This window comes from Alnus glutinosa, chromosome 2 (assembly GCF_958979055.1).
Source record: "Alnus glutinosa chromosome 2, dhAlnGlut1.1, whole genome shotgun sequence".
NCBI lineage: Eukaryota > Viridiplantae > Streptophyta > Magnoliopsida > Fagales > Betulaceae > Alnus > Alnus glutinosa.
Genome location: NC_084887.1, coordinates 15,852,614 through 15,872,472, shown reverse-complemented (window position 1 = coordinate 15,872,472; position 19,859 = coordinate 15,852,614). Strand labels below are relative to the sequence as shown.

The 19,859-nt window shown below is 43.8% G+C and overlaps 1 protein-coding gene across 1 annotated transcript in view; it reads left to right on the top strand.

Moving 5' to 3' along the window:
- The first annotated feature begins 1,297 nt into the window (after positions 1-1,297).
- LOC133861315 (uncharacterized) overlaps positions 1,298-19,859 on the top strand; it is a 49,902-nt gene continuing 31,340 nt past the window's right edge. Inside the window, exon 1 of the mRNA XM_062297065.1 lies at positions 1,298-1,517. Coding sequence (XP_062153049.1) covers positions 1,425-1,517 — 93 coding nt within the window. The 5' untranslated portion in view covers positions 1,298-1,424. The remainder of the gene's footprint in view (positions 1,518-19,859) is intronic.

Below are 19,859 nucleotides of genomic sequence, written 5' to 3'. Positions count from 1 at the left end.
CTGCCAACAACTCTTTTTCTTTGGTGGGTTCTTTCTTTGCCGGGGTGTGTGCGTCATTTACTGCTAGGATCTGCTGCCAACAACTCATCCCTTTGGTGGGTTCTGTTTTTGTCCAGAAAAAGAGAAATGTTAGAGTATTTAAAGTTTTACCAATAGAACCTTATCTTCATGTTCATCTTTCTGACTAACATGCAACATTCAGAATGAACATAAACCAACATGCTACAGGTCAGTCTCTCTCTCTCTCTCCAAAAGATTTAGAAAAAAAAAAAAAAACAGAGAGATAAAAGAGCATGAAGTTTTGTTGAACAATATATTTTTTCTCCTGTCCGTGATCTGTTATCCTGTCCAACACTAGGGGTATTAGAGAACTTGTAGTATTGGGCGAGCTTTTCTGAGATCTCCATGGCTTCAATGGTTTGGGACCTTGGATGACAGAGGAGAGGTGCGTTGGTGTTGGAATTTGGAGAGAGAGAAATAGGAACATAAAGAAATAAGTAGTTTTTTTTTTTTTTTTTTTTTTAATTTTTTAATTTTTTTTAAAAAAAGAAGTCAAAAACTCTGATGTGAACAGTACCCAACACACTTCTTTTAAGTTTATTAATTTTTTAATGTCACATCAGACTGCCATATCAGTTACTAAAACTTTATGTGTAAAAGTTTAAGTACTCCTAGCATTTTTCGCAGAAAAAAAAAAATAACTTTATGCTGGGTTGACTTTACGCTGAGTCTTACCAAGTGGGCAGGCAAGGCGGGCCCAATCACGATGAGCACTTTGTGGTGACCTTGGAGGCTAATGGTTGTGCGGGCTAGTGGTATGTGGGCCTTTATGAGAATTGGGCCCAATTCCCATTCAGGCACGGGTGTGCCTATATGGGACTTGAGCCCATTCCAAAACGTCTTTTTTGTTTTCTTCCTACCCATGAGCCCTTGAAAAAACATAAAAGCCAAGAAAAGCAAACAACCGCATTATCCAATGCTGAAAAATCTTCCAAGAGTTTATGAAGATACTTCATAGTCTTCGATATTTTTGGCCCCTCAGCGACGTGGCGTCCAATTTATCATCCAAAAGATATACATATATGAAAAATAATTTTTTTACATCGTATTATCTTATACTAATTTTACACCAAAACATATGAGAGATAGGATTCATATACGTAAGTTTCATGTATATTAATCCTATTTATATGGATTTCACACCTAATATACCTTAAATTAATATAAGATAATGTGATATAAAAATAATACATGTTATTCATATATATATATATATATATATATATATTTTGTGGCTCCAAAAATAACCTCCCAACAACTCGTCCCCTTTAAACTTCATCCACCTCTCCAACCTCCTCCGCCAAGTTTATCCCACTTCCAGCGAACTTGGCAGAGTTATTCTAAGCTTTGCTAGCAAAAAAGAAATGGAGAGTGAAGTGGCGAGACGCAGAATCGACATGATTGCAGCTCACTTCGCCCCCGCTGATGATATCCCTGTAACCAACGTCCTCCCCATGGTATGTATAAGTTCATTTTCCCTTCAAACCCTCCCTGTTTGTTTCCCAATAAAAGCAAAGAAAATAAAACTTCCAATCTTAGACTCTCAAGGTGAGCAATATTTCTTGTTTTGCTCAGCAAAATCAGAGCGACAGCGATTACTGTGATTGTTGATAAGAACATATCAATTAGTTATGCTATTTCTTTGGGTTAACCTTTTTTTATTTTTATTTTATTTTATTTTGTTTTTGTGTGTGTGTTCTATTTTTCAGATATATATATATATTTTTGATAAGTGTGTTCTATTTTTCAGATATATAAGTAAAAGAAATCCGGTCATGCATGCAGTGTTATCAGTGACATCCATTTTATCTGTTTAGATACTTAATCGTAAATTTTAGTTTAAGGCTTTATTTTGTAAGCGTCATTGTGGAAATTTTCTAGTTATATAGAATGAATTTAGTCGATTATGACTTCTAAATCAAGAAAGGTATATCCAAACTTCTAACCAAACAGTATATATAAGTGTTTTTTTAGTAATAGAGGACCCAAATGAGCTATTTAGCTCTTTTTCAGCAGAATGGTTTTTTTTTTTTTTAAATAATACTGCCGATTTCATTCATAACATGAAAACAAAAGAGCTAGAATGCTCTACATAACCAGAGCCAAGGACTCTGAATACACAACTTCTCTAAGGTACTCAGGAACACAATCCACCCATACTCTATCAGTATGGACTCCTGATTTGGCTAGTAGATGGGCTGCAGTATGTGTTCCCTCCTCGTTTTGTATGGCAGATCTCCCAAGAATAAAACGACCTCACAACCACTTTGATGTCCCTCACAATTTGTCCATGCAAGTTCTAGTTCGACCTAGGCTTATTGAGTGCATGAACCACTTGTAAAGAATCCCCCTCCAAGTTGATTCGTTCCAATCCACGGCTTCGGCAAAACTTAGCTGCGCGCAAGGCGGCAAGCACTTTTGCAACTACCGGCTCCACCCAAGCATCCATTGAATAACTTGTCGCGGCATGCACATGGCCATTGGAGTCCCACACTATCAAACCAAAACCCAGCTTCCTCTTCTTGGAATCCAAAGCTGCGTCCCAGTTGATCTTGTATATACCAGGGGGTGGTGCTTGCCACCATACAGGAATAGTCGTGGCTTGTGATGCATCGGTTACACTCATCATCCCATCGATGTCCATGCCTTTCTTGTATTCATCGATGAGCGTAGAGGCTACAAGAACCACAACATTGGGGTGAAGAAAATCTTCCCTGTGAACCACAGTGTTCCATCGAAACCAAATTTGGCGTGCCACCTCTACTTGGACCTCAACCTCCTCAACCGAGCATCTCTCAAACATGTGTTCTATCACCTCCGCAAAAGTACTTCCCCCCACAATGCTCTTCTGAATTTTCCGGCCACACACCCCCATACGTCAGTGGCCGAAGAGCAATCCCGTAGGACATGCCGAACAGTTTCATGCTCAGAGTTACAAAATGAACATATCTGGTCCAAAGCCATACCTTTCTTCTGCAAGTTGGCTTTCGTAGGGAGGATATTGTGGCAAGCCCGCCTTGTGAACATCTTGATCGGATTGGGCACCCTCATCCCCCAAATCAATTGCCACGGGTTTTGGGTAGCTGAATTGTGAGAACTCTCTCCCTGGTGTGCCTCTTGGCGCTCTTTCTCCAAGTGATATGCACTACGAACCGTGAATTCACTTGTTGAGGAACCCCGCCATACTAACAAATCTTGCAGGCCATACGCACTTAGAGGAATAGCATAAATACTCTTGGCTTCCTCCTTGTAGAATATGGAATCTATAAGTGACCTATTCCACCATTTGGTGTCAGGGTCAATAAGTGCGCTAACCTTGGCATTCGCAGGGAGTAACTTCGGCGGTGATTGGATTGTATACGTCGTCGGAGTAGGGAGCCATTTGTCCCCCCAAATCTGGACAATTCTTCCATTTACAATTCGCCAAATCAAACCCTCCTGCAACATGCCCTTAGAGGAGAAAATACTGCACCATGCAAAGGATGAACGTCTACCAAGATTGGCCTCCAAGAAAGTTGCCCGGGGGAAATATTTGGCTTTCAGAATCTGGCCCGCCAAACTGTTAGGATTATGTAAGAGCCGCCAACCTTGTGTTGCTAACAAAGCTAGATCGAAGCTCCTCAAATCTCGGAATCCCATACTTCCCCTAGCTTTGGAGAATCCCAATTTCTTCCAACACATCCAATGGATCTTGGAGTCATTTTCTTTGTGCCCCCACCAGAATTTTTGCATCAAGGAATTGATTTCCGCACAAAGCCCTAGTGGAAGAAGGAAAACCCTCATACTATAGGTAGGGATGGCTTGGATCACTGCTTTAAGAAGGTTCTCCTTGCCCGCCTGTGAAAGGAATTTAGTTTCCCAGTCATGCAACCTCTTCCACACCGTATCCTTTATACTTTTGAACTCAGCCATTTGAGATTTTCCCACAAGGGCAGGTAACCCCAAATACTTGTCATAGCGCTGTGTGCTAGGGACACCTGATAACCGGAGTATGCAGTCTCAGACCTCTTGGCTTGTGTTGCAGCTAAAGAAAATAGAAGTTTTTTCTTTATTAAGCTGTTGACCCGAAGCCTTTTCATAGCTTTCTAGTAGTTGGGACAAATGCCCCCAATCTCTCTCTGTGGCCCTACAAAATAACAAACTGTCATCCGCAAAAAATAAGTGGTTCAGCCTAGGTCCCTTAGGAGAAGAAGGGACCCCCGTAAGCCAACCCGAGTTCTCAACTTGGGAGAGGAGTGAGCTCAAGGCTTCAGCACAAATTATAAAGAGGGAAGGGGAGAGAGGATCGCCTTGTCGTATGCCCTGAGTAGGTCGGAAACTTGTCGTTTGTTGCCCATTAATAAGTATGGAAAAATGGACTGATGTGAGACACTGCATAATCAAACTCCGCCATTTCTAGGCAAAACCCATCCTCGGCATAACTTCATCCAGAAAACATCATTCCACCTTGTCATATGCCTTACTCATATCATGTTTCACTACAACATAACCCGTTTTCCCCCAATGACGTGTTTGCATGGAGTGCAATGTCTCATAGGCCGCCAGAATATTGTTAGAAATCAACCGCCCTGGGATAAAGGCACTTTGATTTGCTGAAATTATAAAAGGGAGAACTTCTTTGAGGCGATTAGCCAATACCTTTGAAGTGAGTTTGTAAATGACATTACAAAGGCTAATTGGCCGAAAATCAGTCACTGAGATCAGGTGAGCTTTTTTAGGAACCAACACAATATGAGTATTATTAATCTTCCCATCCATATACCCCAACCGAAAGAAGTTAGAAATAGCAAGACAAACCTCCTATCCAAGGGTACCCCAATTTTGTTGATAAAAAGATGCCGAGAAACCATCCAGGCTAGGGGCTTTAAAAGACCCCATATGTTGCAAGGCGAGGTCGACCTCCTCGGGTGTGCACGACTTCTCATTCATCTCCAATGTAACTCTGCATGGAATACTCGAGAGGCACCTCTCCAAGCCATCCAACCAGTTGGACCGAAACAACTCCACATAGTAGCGTAGGAATGCATCCTCAATAGCTCCCTGCTCAGTGCAACTCACCCCTAGCATGTCTTGGATCTGTTTAATGAGATTTGACTTCCTTCGTTGGTTCACACAAGCATGATAATACTTTGAGTTCTTATCCCCGTGTTGAAGCCAAGCCTGGTTAGACCTCTGCTGCCACTTCAATTCCTCCATTTCGATCAATTCATTTACCTCACCTTGAAGTTGGTTGATGAGCTCCATATCAGATTCCTCTCCTTCTCCCCGGAGTGCACCCAACTGTAACGTCTTCTGCAAAATTAGGTGGTCTATAGGATTAGCACTAACCCTCTTCCATTGCTTACAAGCGTGCTGACTCTTTGTAATCTTTGCCTTCAGAACACCCCACGGGTCCCTACTCCTGATTTTTTCTTTCCAAACATGTTGAACCATGGACTAAAAACCCTATTTTTTCTGCCACCATGCCTCATAATGGAAGAGTACCCTACGTCGTCTAAGACGTCCAGAATCCTGGTGTAACACAACATGCAGAGGTGCATGATCCGAGCTACGGGCAACAAGGACATCCACCGATAACTGAGGAAATGTTGGGCGAAAGAGAGGTTCGCCACTGCTCTATCCAAATGCTCCTTAATAAAAGTGCTATCCTACCGCCGGTTAGACCACGTGAAAGGGGGTCCAGAAAAACCCATGTCTCTCAAGAGGCAGTGATGAAGAGCATTTTGAAAATCCACCATCTGCGCCTAAGGTCAACGGGCTCCCCCCCTCTTTTCAAATTCTTCAAGGACTTCATTAAAATCCCCGACGCAAAGCCATGCATGCGGGGAGAGTGTAGCTAAATGTTTCAACAAATCCCAGGCTTCCTTCTTCTTGTTCACTTCCAGGTGGCCATACAACCCAGTGAAAGTCTAGGTGATATCATGAGCTTCAGAGTAGACCTTCCTGTTAATGTGCCTCATGCTGTAATTCTGGATAGCTACCTGTAACTCCTCCTTCCAAAATAAGGCTAGCCCCCCACTTCGACCTTTACAATCCACCACGAAAACACAATCAAAACCCAATTTAAGTTTAAGACTTTCTAACTTGGCTATTTGTAGCTTGGTTTCCATTAAGAAAACCATGTCAGGAGTTTGGCTTGTCGGTAGTGGGTGGTTTTACAGGCATTAGGATTCATGAACGTCGGAAAGGAGTGTTGAGGTCCATTCTGATTGATAAAGATGAGGCTGCCTGGTTGATTAAGTCCTTTCATGATCTGGTTACAGTGCTTGATAGTAGAGTGTTTTGGAATCAATCCGTTTCAGGCTTTCTGCGGATTCTTGCGCAGCAGTGTGCGAATAGGCATGGGTACTTTCTGACCATAGAAGAATATGAGGGGAGAAGAAGGAAAGGGTCTGTTTTAGTGCCTAAAGGAAGATTTGGTGAGGGGTGGAAGCGATTCGGGGAGGAGCTCCGTTTAGCCCTCAATAGCCTGCTTGCTGGCGGTTCTCCAGAGCACTTTAAAGGCAAGGCTGTGTTACAGCCTAAACGTCTCTTTGAGAGGAGAAGGAGCTATGCTGACGTTCTGCGAGCTCCTTTGCCGAAAGAGAAGGTGTGTTTTTTACCATAAGGAGGTGGATCCCCAGACCCGGGCGTCGTCTCTAGCGATGGGTTCTTGTGATCAGGCGGCCCTTTCGGCAAAAACGGCTACGGCGAAGCAGGCTGGGTTGAAGATGGAAGAGTTGGCGAAGGATTTTTCGGCGAAACCGGCGGGGCAGAAGGCTGAGAAGATGGAGAAGGCCCTTTCGCCGAATCCGGCAGGGCTAAAGATTCAAAACGCAGGCTTGGCTGAGTCGTCGGATAGGGTGTCTGTGTCAGACCTTAGGGGTAGGGGAGAGGGCTCTAGCCCTACTGTGTTGCCTTCTGCACCACGCAAGTCACACGTCGGTGATTGCCTCGAGCTGTGCAGCATCAGGAAGACGTTGGAGACGTTGCATGAGGAAATAAGGTTTTGTCTGGCTGGGCTGCGGCAGTTGGAAGACGAGGTGTTGGGTAGGTCCAATTCATTGGGCTCCAGTCCCTCTCGGCCCAATTCCTTGTTGCCCAATAGAACCTCTTCGAGTCCACCAAAGTCAGCCCATCCTTTGCAGTTTCCCATCAAGAGGCCCAAGTTTCTGTTTAAGCCTAAGGCTGGGTCGGTTCTGCGACCTATTCCTACTCGCCAGTTCTCGCTGGACGTGGGTGCATCTTCTTCTGCTGGGCCGTCGAAGCCGTTGGGTAGGTGTCCGGCCATCTCGAAGGCTTCGTGTAAGCCAAGTCCTCCCAGTCGGGTGTATCAGCGTCGGAAGTCACGGAACCGGTCTTCCTCGATTGCTTGGAGAGCTAAGCCGGGGCTAACTATACCGGAGACTGGAACGAGACAGAGCAGGGAGAAGGGGGAGGATTCTTCGAGGATTGGGGAACAGAATTTCTCTCCGGCGTCCGAGGAGTTGCTGTGTGGTGGGTTAGGAGTGCCGAAAGTTTTTCAGCCCATTGATAGTCAGTTGGAGGAGCTAGCAGTTTCTGGTCTTGGGCTGGAATCAAACGGCTACTGTCAGTCTGGGCTGGGATCTACGTTAGCTGGAGAGGCCACCGTTCTAGGAGAGAAGGGTTCTGTTGCTGAAATGGGAATCAGTATGGAGTTGTCGGCAGAGGATGGAGGGCTGATGTTGGCTTCTCAGGTAAATAGCTCGCTGGTGAATGCTGGACTGGGTTGTTCTGGGTTTGGTGTGGATTCTGTGGCTCAGAGGCAGGAAGAAGGTAGTCTTGAGCTAGTTTTATTCTCCTCTTCAGAAGGTAAAGTGGGACTCGAACCAGAAGCTTGTTCAGGGGGACCTCTAGAGGGGAAGTACCTCTGGGAAGGATTGGTGGCTGAGAAGGGTAATTACTATACTGAAGGACTCTTGCTGCAAGATAAGGCTAGGAATGGTGGGGGGATGTTAGAGAGTTATGAACCAATTGTTATTACTCCTTTGGCAGTGGAGGATGTAGACGGGCAGAGGGTGTCGCCTAGATGGGTGGTAGAAAGAATTAAGAGGTTTTATACTACTATTGGGCTTTCTTGTGGTCGTTTTGAGGACAGATTGCTAGCTTTGTTTGAGGAGATTGAAGCGGCTAGAGATCTCTCTTTGGCTGAACCTAAGACTAAGCTTTCGCCTGCTAAGAGGGTGAAAGGACAGAGGGAACTAAATAGGCTATCCTGGTCTATGAATTATGAGAAGAGAGGGGAGCAGTCGGACAGAGGCAGGCATAAGGGTAGGGGGCCATCTCGCTTTTATGACGCCTAAAATTTTGACGTGGAATGTTAGAGGGATTAATGCGATCAAGAAAAGAATGGAGATTAGAGGGCTTCTAAGGGTTTGGAAGGCGGATATTGTTTGCTTGGTGGAGACAAAGATGGCAGTTATCTCAAGGGAGGTGGTTCGAAGTTTATGGGGCTGCCTTTATGTTGATTGGTGCTACCTAGGTGCTAATGGAGCGTCGGGTGGAATTTTGTTAATGTGGGATAGAAGGGTGGTGGAGAAAGTGGAAGAGTGTATTGGTAGATTTACTGTTGCACGTTCTTTGCGTAACATTGGAGATAATGTTGTTTGGGCTTTTGGGGGGGTTTATGGTTCGAATGATGACAGGGAGAGGAGGGATTTGTGGGATGAATTAGCGGGACTGATGAGTTGGTGGGAGATGCCTTGGTGTATTGGGGGAGACTTTAATGTGGTTCGTTTTCCTAGTGAGAGATCTAGTGGTGCTGGCTTTTCTGCAGCTATGGAAGAGTTCTCTGATTTTATTTTCTTGCATAATTTGGTGGACCTTCCCCTTGAGGATGGCCAGTTTACTTGGTCGAGTGGCCAGGAAGATCAAACTTGGTCGAGATTAGACAGGTTCTTAATTTCTCCGGAGTGGGAGGATCGTTTTCCTGAAGTTTCTCAGAGGAGGTAGACAAGAATTTTCTCCGATCATTTTCCTTTGTTATTGGATTGTGGGACAAATAGAGGAGGAAACAAGTATTTTAAGTTTGAAAATATGTGGCTGAAATACGAGGGTTTTGTTGAGCAGGTGAAAAAGTGGTGGATGTCTTACGAGTTTTCGGGTCTTCCTAGCTTCGTTTTGGCCAATAAACTGAAGGCCTTGAAGGCTGATTTGAAGAAATGGAATGAAGAAGTGTTTGGTGATTTAGGGAAAAAGAAGAAAGAATTACTGGAGGGCATTCGAGAGCTAGAGTTAATCGAAGAACAACGTGGCCTAGAGGAGGATGATAAAGTCCGAAGGGTAGATATGGCGAGAGAGATGGAGAAGACCCTTCTTTTTGAGGAAACAAGCTGGAGGCAAAAGTCTAGAGCTTTGTGGTTAAAGGAGGGGGATAAGAACACAAAATTCTTTCACAGGGTGGCCAACTCACATCGTAAATTCAACCAAGTGGACTCTTTGAGTATTAATGGTATAACTTCCAGAAATCCTGCGGAGATTAAGGAGCACTTAGTTCATTTCTACAGTAATTTGTACTTGGAGAATTGCTCGTGGCGGCCTAGGGTGGAGGGCCTATCTTTTTTATCCATTGAGGCGGAGGAGAGCATTTGGTTAGAAAGAGCTTTTGAGGAGAAGGAGGTGTGGGAGGTAATCAGGGATATGAATGGTGACAAGGCGTCGGGTCCTGACGGTTTCACTGCGGCTTTCTTTCAGAAGTGCTGGGATTTTTTAAAAACTGACATTATGGATGTTTTTGCAGAATTTCATTCTCGAGGAAAGTTTGAAAAGAGCTTGAATGCTACTTTTGTCTCTTTGATTCCTAAGAAGACTGGTGCCATGGACGTCAGAGATTTTCGCCCTATTAGTTTGGTAGGGGGGGTTTACAAGATTATCTCAAAGGTCCTTGCCAACAGATTTAAGTCCGTTGTGGGCAAGATTATCTCCAACACTCAGAATGCGTTTATCGGAGGTCGACAAATTTTAGACTCTGTGCTTATTGCAAATGAATGTGTGGATAGTCATATTCGATCGGGGGAACTTGGACTCTTGTGTAAGCTAGATTTGGAGAAGGCTTATGATCATGTGAATTGGGATTTCTTGCTATATTTGCTTCAAAGATGTGGTTTGGGGGAAAAATGGAGGGATTGGATACGTTTTTGTATTTCAACGGTGAGATTCTCCATTCTTGTTAATGGAACCCCTTCGGGTTTCTTTAATAGCTCTCGGGGATTGCGTCAAGGAGATCCTCTTTCTCCGTTGTTGTTTGTGGTGGTTATGGAGGCGTTGAGTCGGATGTTGACTGCCGCATTGGACTAGGGTAATTTGACAGGGTTCTCAGTGGGTTCCAGTGATTCAGAGGCACTAGTTGTGAACCACCTGCTGTTCGCTGATGATACTTTGATCTTTTGTGGTGCCCAAGAAGAACAAATTCGCCACCTGAGATGTATCTTCTTAGGATTCGAGGCAGCTTCTGGGTTGAGAATTAATCTAGGAAAATCAGAAATTGTCCCAATTGGTGGGGTAGAGGAGGTTGAAAGGTTGGCCAATCTTCTTGGATGTAGGGTTGCCTCTATGCCTATGACTTACTTGGGTTTGCCGTTGGGTGCTTCTTACAAGTCCAATTCTATTTGGAATGGTGTTATTGAAAAAATGGAAAGGAGGTTGGCGGGTTGGAAGCGGATGTACTTGTCGAAGGGTGCCCGGTTGACTCTTATCAAAAGTTCGCTCTCCAACATTCCAACTTATTACCTAGCTTTGTTTCCTATGCCAGTGAGGGTGGCTAATCGTCTTGATAAAATCCAAAAGGATTTTCTTTGGGTAGGCATTGGTGATGAGAAAAAGTTCCATCTTGTGAGTTGGAAGAAGATTTGTACACCTTTATACACAGGTGGGTTGGGAGTTCACAATCTCATCCAGTTTAATCGAGCGCTCTTGGGTAAATGGTTATGGAGATATGGTAGGGAGAGAGAGGCTTTATGGCGTTTGGTTATTGATGCCGAATTTCAAAGTCTTAAGGGCGGGTGGTGCTCGAAAGAGGTCTTGGGTTCCTTTGGAGTGGGTGTATGGAAACATATTAGGAGGGGGTGGGAGGATTTCCGCAATTTTGTTCGTTTTGAAGTGGGGAGTGGAGCTAATATTAGTTTTTGGCATGACCGGTGGTGTGGGGATAGTTCCTTGAAGCAATGCTTTCCAGCCCTCTTTTGTATTGTAAGGAACAAAGACGCGATGGTGGCGGATAATTTGGTGGTCCTTAATGGTGTAGTTCAGTGGAATGTTCTTTTCACAAGACATATCCATGATTGGGAGATGGATATGGTTCTCTCTCTCTTCGACCGATTATATTCTACTTCGATTCATCATGGTGAGGGTGACAGATTAGTGTGGAATCCCTCTAAAAAAGGTTTATTTGAGGTGAGTTCCTTCTATGTAGAGCTATGTAGGAAAGATGGCCCTTCTCTTCCTTCTTTTCCTTGGAAAAATATTTGGCGTGTTAAGGCTCCAACTAGGGTGGCTTTCTTCGTATGGTCAGCAGCTTTGGGCAAAATTTTGACTCATGATAACTTGCGTAAGAGGAATGTTATAGTAATGGAGTGGTGTTGTCTTCGCAAGAAAAGTGGGGAGTCTATTGATCACTTGTTGCTTCATTGTGAGGTAGCTCGGGCCCTGTGGAGCTACGTTCTTAATTTATTTGGGGTTGAGTGGGTTATGCCACATTCGGTGTTGGAGTTATTGATTAGTTGGGGAGCGGCTATTGGGAGTCGGCATGCGAAAGAGGTTTGGCGGTTAGCTCCTCTATGCTTGTTGTGGTGTATTTGGAGGGAGCGGAATGCTCGTCTGTTTGAAGATGTAGAGACACCTATGGTGGAGCTAAGGAAGCGGTTGCTCAACACTTTATACTCTTGGATAGCGCCATATCGTAGTTTGAGTGTCTTTACTTTTGTAGACTTCTTAAATTTACTTTCTGTTCGACCCGCTTAAGGGCTCTCTTGTATACTTCCCGTGTATAAGGGTTGCGCCCCTTAGCGCTTTTCAATAAATTGCTATTACCTATCAAAAAAAAAAGAAAACCATGTCAGGCCGCTTCTCCTTCACCAGCTGGCAAAGGTCTTGAACTGTCCGGGGATTCCCAAGCCCCCGGCAATTCCAGCTTAGTAAACTCTTGATGATTGGTGGGGCTGATTATCAGCCTCCACCTTACAAATTTTTGGACGTGATACTGTCCAACGACCCTTCTTCTTAGAAACACCCCCTGCAATTGTCCCCTCTAGTCTGCTGGCTTCGTTTCCCTCAGCCTGCTAGACTTGTGGTGATTACAAGAATAGGTTCCTTGCCTCCCCGAACCTTCCTTCTCCATGTTGAGAGCATGCATGGGGAGCTGTCATTGTTGCCATCTGCAAATGTATCACTAGTCTGGTGTGGAACCTGCTTTTCCATACAAGTTGGGCTTGAGCCCAGAGATGTCTGGCTAGTGGGTATATCCACCAATCCCTTTGATAGCTTTCCCATTGGGTCAGCCTTAACAACATCCTACATCGGGTCCCCACTATGTTTGGGTGCTCCATAGCCCGACCCTCCAATATCACAGACAAACAGTTGTTCCAATGGTGCTGATATTCCCACGTTACTTCCTAGATAACCACTAGTACTCCCTCCAATTTTTAAATGTGCCATGTTCGTGTTATCCCCCCATATTCAGATGTAAAGACGCATGCATGAGCACGTCCCCTTGCATTGCGCCCGGTTTTCCAGCCCGTGCTGGGGCACTTACCCTCGCAACATAACTGCTACTTCCCCTGGTTGCTGCCATGTCATCCAACTTCCGACTGCCAGCTCTGCCCGCTGCCATGTGAGGGTGGTCATCATGGTTTTCAACAGCATCAACACACTGCACTAGTGCCACTATCTGCCACGGCTTGGCTTCCTTCTGCTTCCTCATAAACATGTTCGGAGGTTCTAAAACCAGGAGCTCTCTCGTTCCAACCTCTACCAAGGCCTTGGCCCCTGAACGTTGGAGAAGCACAAAGCCAAGTACCAAATTGCGCTGTTGCAGTGCTCCCTTGGAAGAGTTCTTATTTCTGCCCAAACCACCCGTGGCCCCATGCCGAGGAACCCCACATTGCAAGCAAAACTTGGGAAGTCTTTCATACTGAAAGGCAACCCAAGTAGGCTCACCATTGAGTTTCAGAACCTTCCCCTTAACAAAGGCTTTGAGAGATCCAGTCTTATCCTCACTCAGAGAAACTCTCCCCAGTCAATCCCGTCCTCGTCCGTCTCAACCTTCTCCACCTATCCCACCGAACTTCCGATTTGGATCCCCATGGTTTCACACATACAGGCCAATGGAAGATGGAACATACGGACCCAAAAAGAAACCTTTTCAAACTCCATTCTTGCCGGAGCAATGGTTCCATTGAAATCTTCAAGAGAAACATGTTCCCTTTGATAACCCATGGGCGGCCTTCAAGAACACGAGACTTATCCCACACATGCTCAAATTCAACAAGAAACAGATTTTCACCTAGGTTTTTGAGAATAGTTGTCCTAGTAGGCTTCTGACCCCTAATCAATGTAGCTTTGATTGCATCTTTGCCAATGAGACAATCAGCAAGCAGCTTCCCCACCAGACACGAACGTCCACGAGCAGCTATATAATGTAGCGCCTGCTCTGTTGTCTCCACCTCTAGGCTCTCCTCCTCCGGGAGAGAGAAGTTCCTCCATAGGTTTGATAGATCCTTTGCCATTTCACCCCACTCCAAATTGTACCCCAAAGATTAAACACTATGAAAAAACAGTCAGAACTGGCCTTCTCAATCCCAAAGAGGACTAGAAAAAGCAAACTCCTTCTCTAGGGTTTTGGTGTCGCCCTAGAGAGAAAACTCTGGCTTTTTTCACACTTATTGTACAATTTCAGCAGAATAGTTTTAATTAGGAACAATATTTTGGAAAGTAGAACCAGTTCCCTGCATCTGAGTTTTCATTATAAGAAAAATTATTCTTGAGGCAGAATAATTTAGTTTCCACAAAATAAAAAGTTCATATTTATCAAACAATCATTTCGGAGCAGCTAATGTTATAAGGTTCTGTAGACTCTTTAGGAGTCAGAGCATTAGGTTAGACTTAGTGGGGAAATGGGAAGTCACATTCTGGCCAAGTAGAGTCCAGAGTCCAAGTTTAAAGTCTTTTTTTTTTTTTTTTAAAAAAAAAGTTTTAAAGGCAAGGTTAGCGGACTAATGTTGTTACGTTTTTCCATTTAGCAACTCATTTACTAAAAACAACTCTCATCGCACTAAATTTGAGGTTCTAACTTCAACGAAGCATGAAACTTGAAGTAAATCCAAGAGTTGCTAGCACCCTAACTGCAAGAGATGTGAATCTACTTGCGGCAGACACAAAATCTGGACGTTGGGAGGGCTAAGGTATTTTGTGGAGGCGACGAGCGTTACTTATTATGATTTGATTGTCACAATCAGTGCGTTTGCTGCTAGCTCAGAGCTTTTTCCTGTCGGTTTAAAGCATTCTCTTATCGGTTCATAGCATATTCTTGCCATTTCATTGAGGTTCAAGTCCGGCTCGTGTTAGTTCAGGTGGTTTATCGCTCGATTAGGTTAAATAGAGCAACCATCAGGTTTGTTGCTTAGGGGGAGTACTAGAGTAAGTTACAAGTTGTCGTTGTTGTTAGTTTCTCCGTTATTGGTGGCATTGATGAACAATTCAAGTGTTTCTTTAATCTCCCTTGAGCTCGAGTCCAAAGTGTTTTTGTATTGGAGCTATTTAGTTGGATGTTTGAAACTCACAAAATGGGGATAGAGAGTCAGGCGACTTCCTATAGTGAGAATCCAACTCTCCATGCACGGGGCTCAAGATGTTTGGAGACTTGTTGGAGATTTTGTGGCCGTCCTACAAGAAGTCTAACTGGTCATTCAGAAGATATCATCTAGACATCATATGTGAAGACAAGAGAACAACTTGTAGATAAAGAACAACTTGCGAATATCTTTGACAAAGGGAGTGTCAAGGATTTAGTAGTGTTTTTCATTCAGCTTTATGCAAGCTGAACATACGAGACATCTATGACTCAGCTTGAGGAGGAATGTTGAAGATGGAAAGATTCTCTCCTTGATTTCTCTCCCTAATTTGATTATGATTTGATTGTAATACTTTATTATTTATTTCCATATTACGTTCTAGGTTTTTCCTATTTAACCAATGTAGCATTATTCAATCAAGTAATAATAATATGTAAGAGGTGGATTATTTGTTATTGAATTGCTACAGAATTATATAAATGGAAATGGATGAATGAAGAAAATGTTGTATTGATAAGGCAAATTCGATATTGCCAATCTCCAAAGTTCCAATGAACTTTACAAATCACAAAACGTAATCCCACAAGCCACTTTGGCTGAATATATTGCTACTAAACTAATGCTTGTAATACAAGTAAACAAAACGCACATTCTAAAGAATAAAACGACACTTCACTGCCGAAACAAACTCAGCACGTGCTCAATTGGAATACCGGATTACAGCTGTAATCCGTGAAACCCGCTCCTCCAGCCAATTAACTGCCACGTGCATTGGAGATGACGCCAGCTTATCTCTTGAGTGGCTTCGTGACTTTTTTGTTACTTCAATCTACTTTGGCTTCCTCAGTTAGCTTCTTCAGTTCCACTCCTTCCTTAACCCTTCCAAGAGACTATCTTTATCGAAATCCCGCTCCAGCCAATTGATTGCCACGTGCATTGGAGATGACGCCAGCTTATCTCTCAAGTAGCTTCACGAGACTTCTTTATTACTTCAATCTACTTTGGCTTCCTCAATTAGCTTCTTCAGTTCCACTCCTTCCTTAACCCTTCCAAGAGACGACCTTTACCGAAATCTATGTTCGTGACATTACCTCCCCCTTTTTAAAACACCTTGCCCACAAGGTGTGGGAAGGCATCTTTCAAACAGTAAAAGTTCTCCCAAGTGGCATCCTTAGCTGTCTGAACTTCCCAACAAACAAGCAGCTCAACGTAAGGCTGGTTGTTCTTAGGCCGAGAGCGTCGATCAAGAACCTCAACTAGTTAAGGTTGTAGAACCTCGACAGAATCCCCAAGAGGCAATTTGGGTATCATAGAGGAAGAAGATCCCAGCTTGAGTTTGAGTTGAGATACATGAAACACTGGGTGGAATCGGGGCTTAGGAGGTAAATCCAAATCCAACTCGTATGCAATAGTTCCCACCTTGTGGATGATGGCAAATGGTCCATAAAACCTTGAAGACAACTTGAGAGCTCGACGGGCAGCAACAGATGACTGCCGATAAGGCTACGACGGAAGGTAAACAAGTTGGCCAACTTCAAAACTTCTTTCACTCCTCCGTAAATCCGCATACTTTTTCATGCTCTGTTGGGCTTGCTACAGATTCTATTAAAGAATAGCTAGGATTTGCTGGCGAGTTTGGAGGACTTCATCCATTGCTTCAACTCGTGTAGTGCCCGGCACATAGGTAAGTAACAGGGGAGGGGGAAAACCATAAACAGCCTAATAGGGAGTAATTCTAATTGAGGCATGCCAACTGGTATTGTACCAGTACTCAGCCTATGGTAGCCATGAAGACCATTGTTTTGGTCGATCTTGAGTGAAACACTTCAAGTAGTTTTCCAAACAATTGTTGACAATCTCCGACTGACCATCTGTTTGTGGATGGTAACTAGTAATCATTTTGAGAGAAGTGCCCTGCATTTGGAAAAATTCTTTCCAAAAAGGCACTAGTGAATGCAGGATCTCAATCGGAGACAATTGAAGTAGGTATACTATGCAATCTAAAAATTTGAGAGACAAACAACTTTTTTTTTTTTTGATAAGTAAATGAAATTTTATAAAAAGCGTAAGGTGCCCCTCTAAGTACATTGGAAGTATACACAAGGAAACACCTAAGAAGGCAAAGAAAAACGAACAAGAAAATCAGAGAAACTAATAGACACGGGTGACAAAAAAGCGTCCGTCCAAAGATACAACATAAGAAAAAACGAAGCAACAATATCCTCCATGGAATTCTCCAAGTCTTCAAAACACCTAATATTTCTCTCCTTCCAAACACACCAAAGAATGCAAATAGGCACCATCTTCCAAACTACAACACTCCTTGACCTACCTACCTTCCACCAACAAGCAAATAAATCTACAACTCTCCTAGGCATGACCCAAGACAGACCAAACCGAGAAAAGACATGATTCCACAAAGTAGAAGCTACATCACAATGAAGAAGAAGGTGGTCTACAGTTTCCCCATCTCTTTTGCACAAATAGCATCTATCCACAATGATGATCTTTTGCTTCTTGAGATTATCCGCTGTAAGAATCTTTCTAAGTGCTGCCGACCACGCGAAGAAAGCCGCCCTCGAAGGAGCCTGAGTCCTCCACACGCTCTTCCAAGGGAAATGATTACCCTCACAACCGGCCAAAGAGCTGAAATAGGACTTCACCTTAAACACCCCTTTCTTAGAAGGGACCCACCTAAGCCTATCAGCACGATCTCTACTCACCGTGGCTAAATGCAACACATGATAGAAAGATGCAAATGCACCCACTTCCCAGTCATGCGCCTCTCTAACAAAGCTCACATTCCATTGGATAGATCCGCCCAAAACTTCCATATTATCCGCAACAGAAGCATCCTTCATTCGAGCAATACCAAACAGAACAGGAAAAGCTTCCTTCAACACCCTATCCCCGCACCACAGAGCATGCCAAAATTTTGTTCTAGCCCCATCCCCCACTTCCAATCTAGAGAGACCAGAGAACCTCCCCCACTATTTCCTGATTTTCTTCCACAGCCCCACCCCATGAGCACCTATAGGCTCGCGGGAACACCACCTACCCCACAAACTACCAAACTTGGCATCCACCGCAACTCTCCACCAAGCTTCTCTCTCTATTCCATACCGCCACAACCATTTACCCAACAAAGTTGAACAACAAAAAATTCCGAATACCCAACCCTCCATCTGAAATTGGGGAACAGACTTTCGACCACTTCACCAAGTGAACTTTAGATTCTTCACCCAATCCACTCCAAAGAAAATCCCGTTGTAGCTTCTCTAATCGAGCAGCAACACTCCTCGGGAGATGGAACAAAGACAAAAAATAAGTAGGCACATTTGCAAGAGTACTCTTAATAAGGGTTACTCTACCACCCTTAGAGAGATACAACCTTTTCCAACTAGCCAAACGATGTTCAATCTTCTCAACAACCCCGTCCCAAATATGCGTAGACTTATAGGAAGCCCCCAAAGGAAGATCAAGATACTTAATCGGCAAAGTGGCAAACCCACACCCTAAAATATCAGCAAGCCTTTCCGCTTGATCAACATGCCCCACGGGAATTAAATTAGACTTTGCCAAATTAACCTTCAGACCCGAGACTGCTTCAAACAGGAGGAAGAGACTCCGCAAATTACGTAACTGAGAAGAATGAGCACTACAAAAAATCAGTGTATCATCTGCAAACAGAAGATGCGAAAAATTTGTATCACCTATTTTAAAACCTTCCAGCAAACCTCCCCTAACTGCAACTGAGATCATACGACTCAAGGCTTCCATCACAAAAACAAACAATAGGGGTGACAAAGGATCCCCTTGTCTCAGACCTTGGGAGCTATTGAAAAAACCAAAAGGGGAGCCATTGATTAACACAGAAAACCGCACAGTTGAAATGCAATGAGCTATCCACCTACACCACCTTTCCCCAAAGCCACACCTCCTCAACATATACAAAAGAAAATCCCAGTTAACATGATCGTATGCTTTCTTCAGGTCCATTTTGCAAATGATGCCTGGCACCCCTGATCTAAGCCTACTATCAATGCATTCATTAGCAATAAGAATCGGATCAAGAATCTGCCTCCCTTTGATAAAAGCGCTCTGAGATTTGGAAATGACATTCTCCAAGACTGACTTCAATCTGTTTGCTAGAACTTTAGCAATAATCTTGTAGATGCCTCCCACCAAACTAATAGGCCGGAAATCTTTGATGGAGTTAGCCCCTGGAACCTTCTGAATAAGAGAAATAAACGAAGCATTCAGGCTCTTCTCAAATAAGCCTCTGGCATGAAACTCATCAAAAACCTTCATAATGTCCACTCTCACGACATCCCAGCACGCTTGAAAGAAGGCCATAGAAAAGCCATCAGGACCCGGTGCCTTATCTCCATTCATAGCTGACACTACCTTCTTGACCTCTTCCTCTTCGAACGCTCTCTCCAACCAGCTAGCATCCGAATTTGAAATAGAATCAAAGGACAAACCATCCACCCTAGGCCTCCACCTACTCGGCTCATGAAAGAGCTTTTGATAGAAATTAACCACATGATTGCCAATTTCTGTCTTATTGGAAGAAAGAATATCTCCAATCATTAAAGAGTCAATAGAGTTGTACCTTCTGTTTGAGTTTGCTATGGAGTGGAAAAATTTAGTACACTTGTCCCCTTCTTTTAATCACAATACTCTAGATTTCTGCCGCCAGCTCACCTCCTCCAAAAGAGAACACCTCTCTATCTCTCTGACTATCTCAGTCTTCTTCTGAATCTCCTCCTCAACTAATGCCCTACTTCCTTCAATATCATCAAACGCCTGAAGATCCTCAAACAACTTCCTCTTGTTCCTTTCTACCTTACCAAAAACCTCTTCATTCCAAATCTTCAAATCCTTTTTCAGAGCCTTTAGTTTACAAGCAAAGGCAAAACTAGGGGCACCTTGGAACGAGTACGAATCCCACCATTGTTTCACCTTCCCCACAAAACCTTTTGCTTTAAGCCACATGTTCTCAAATTTGAA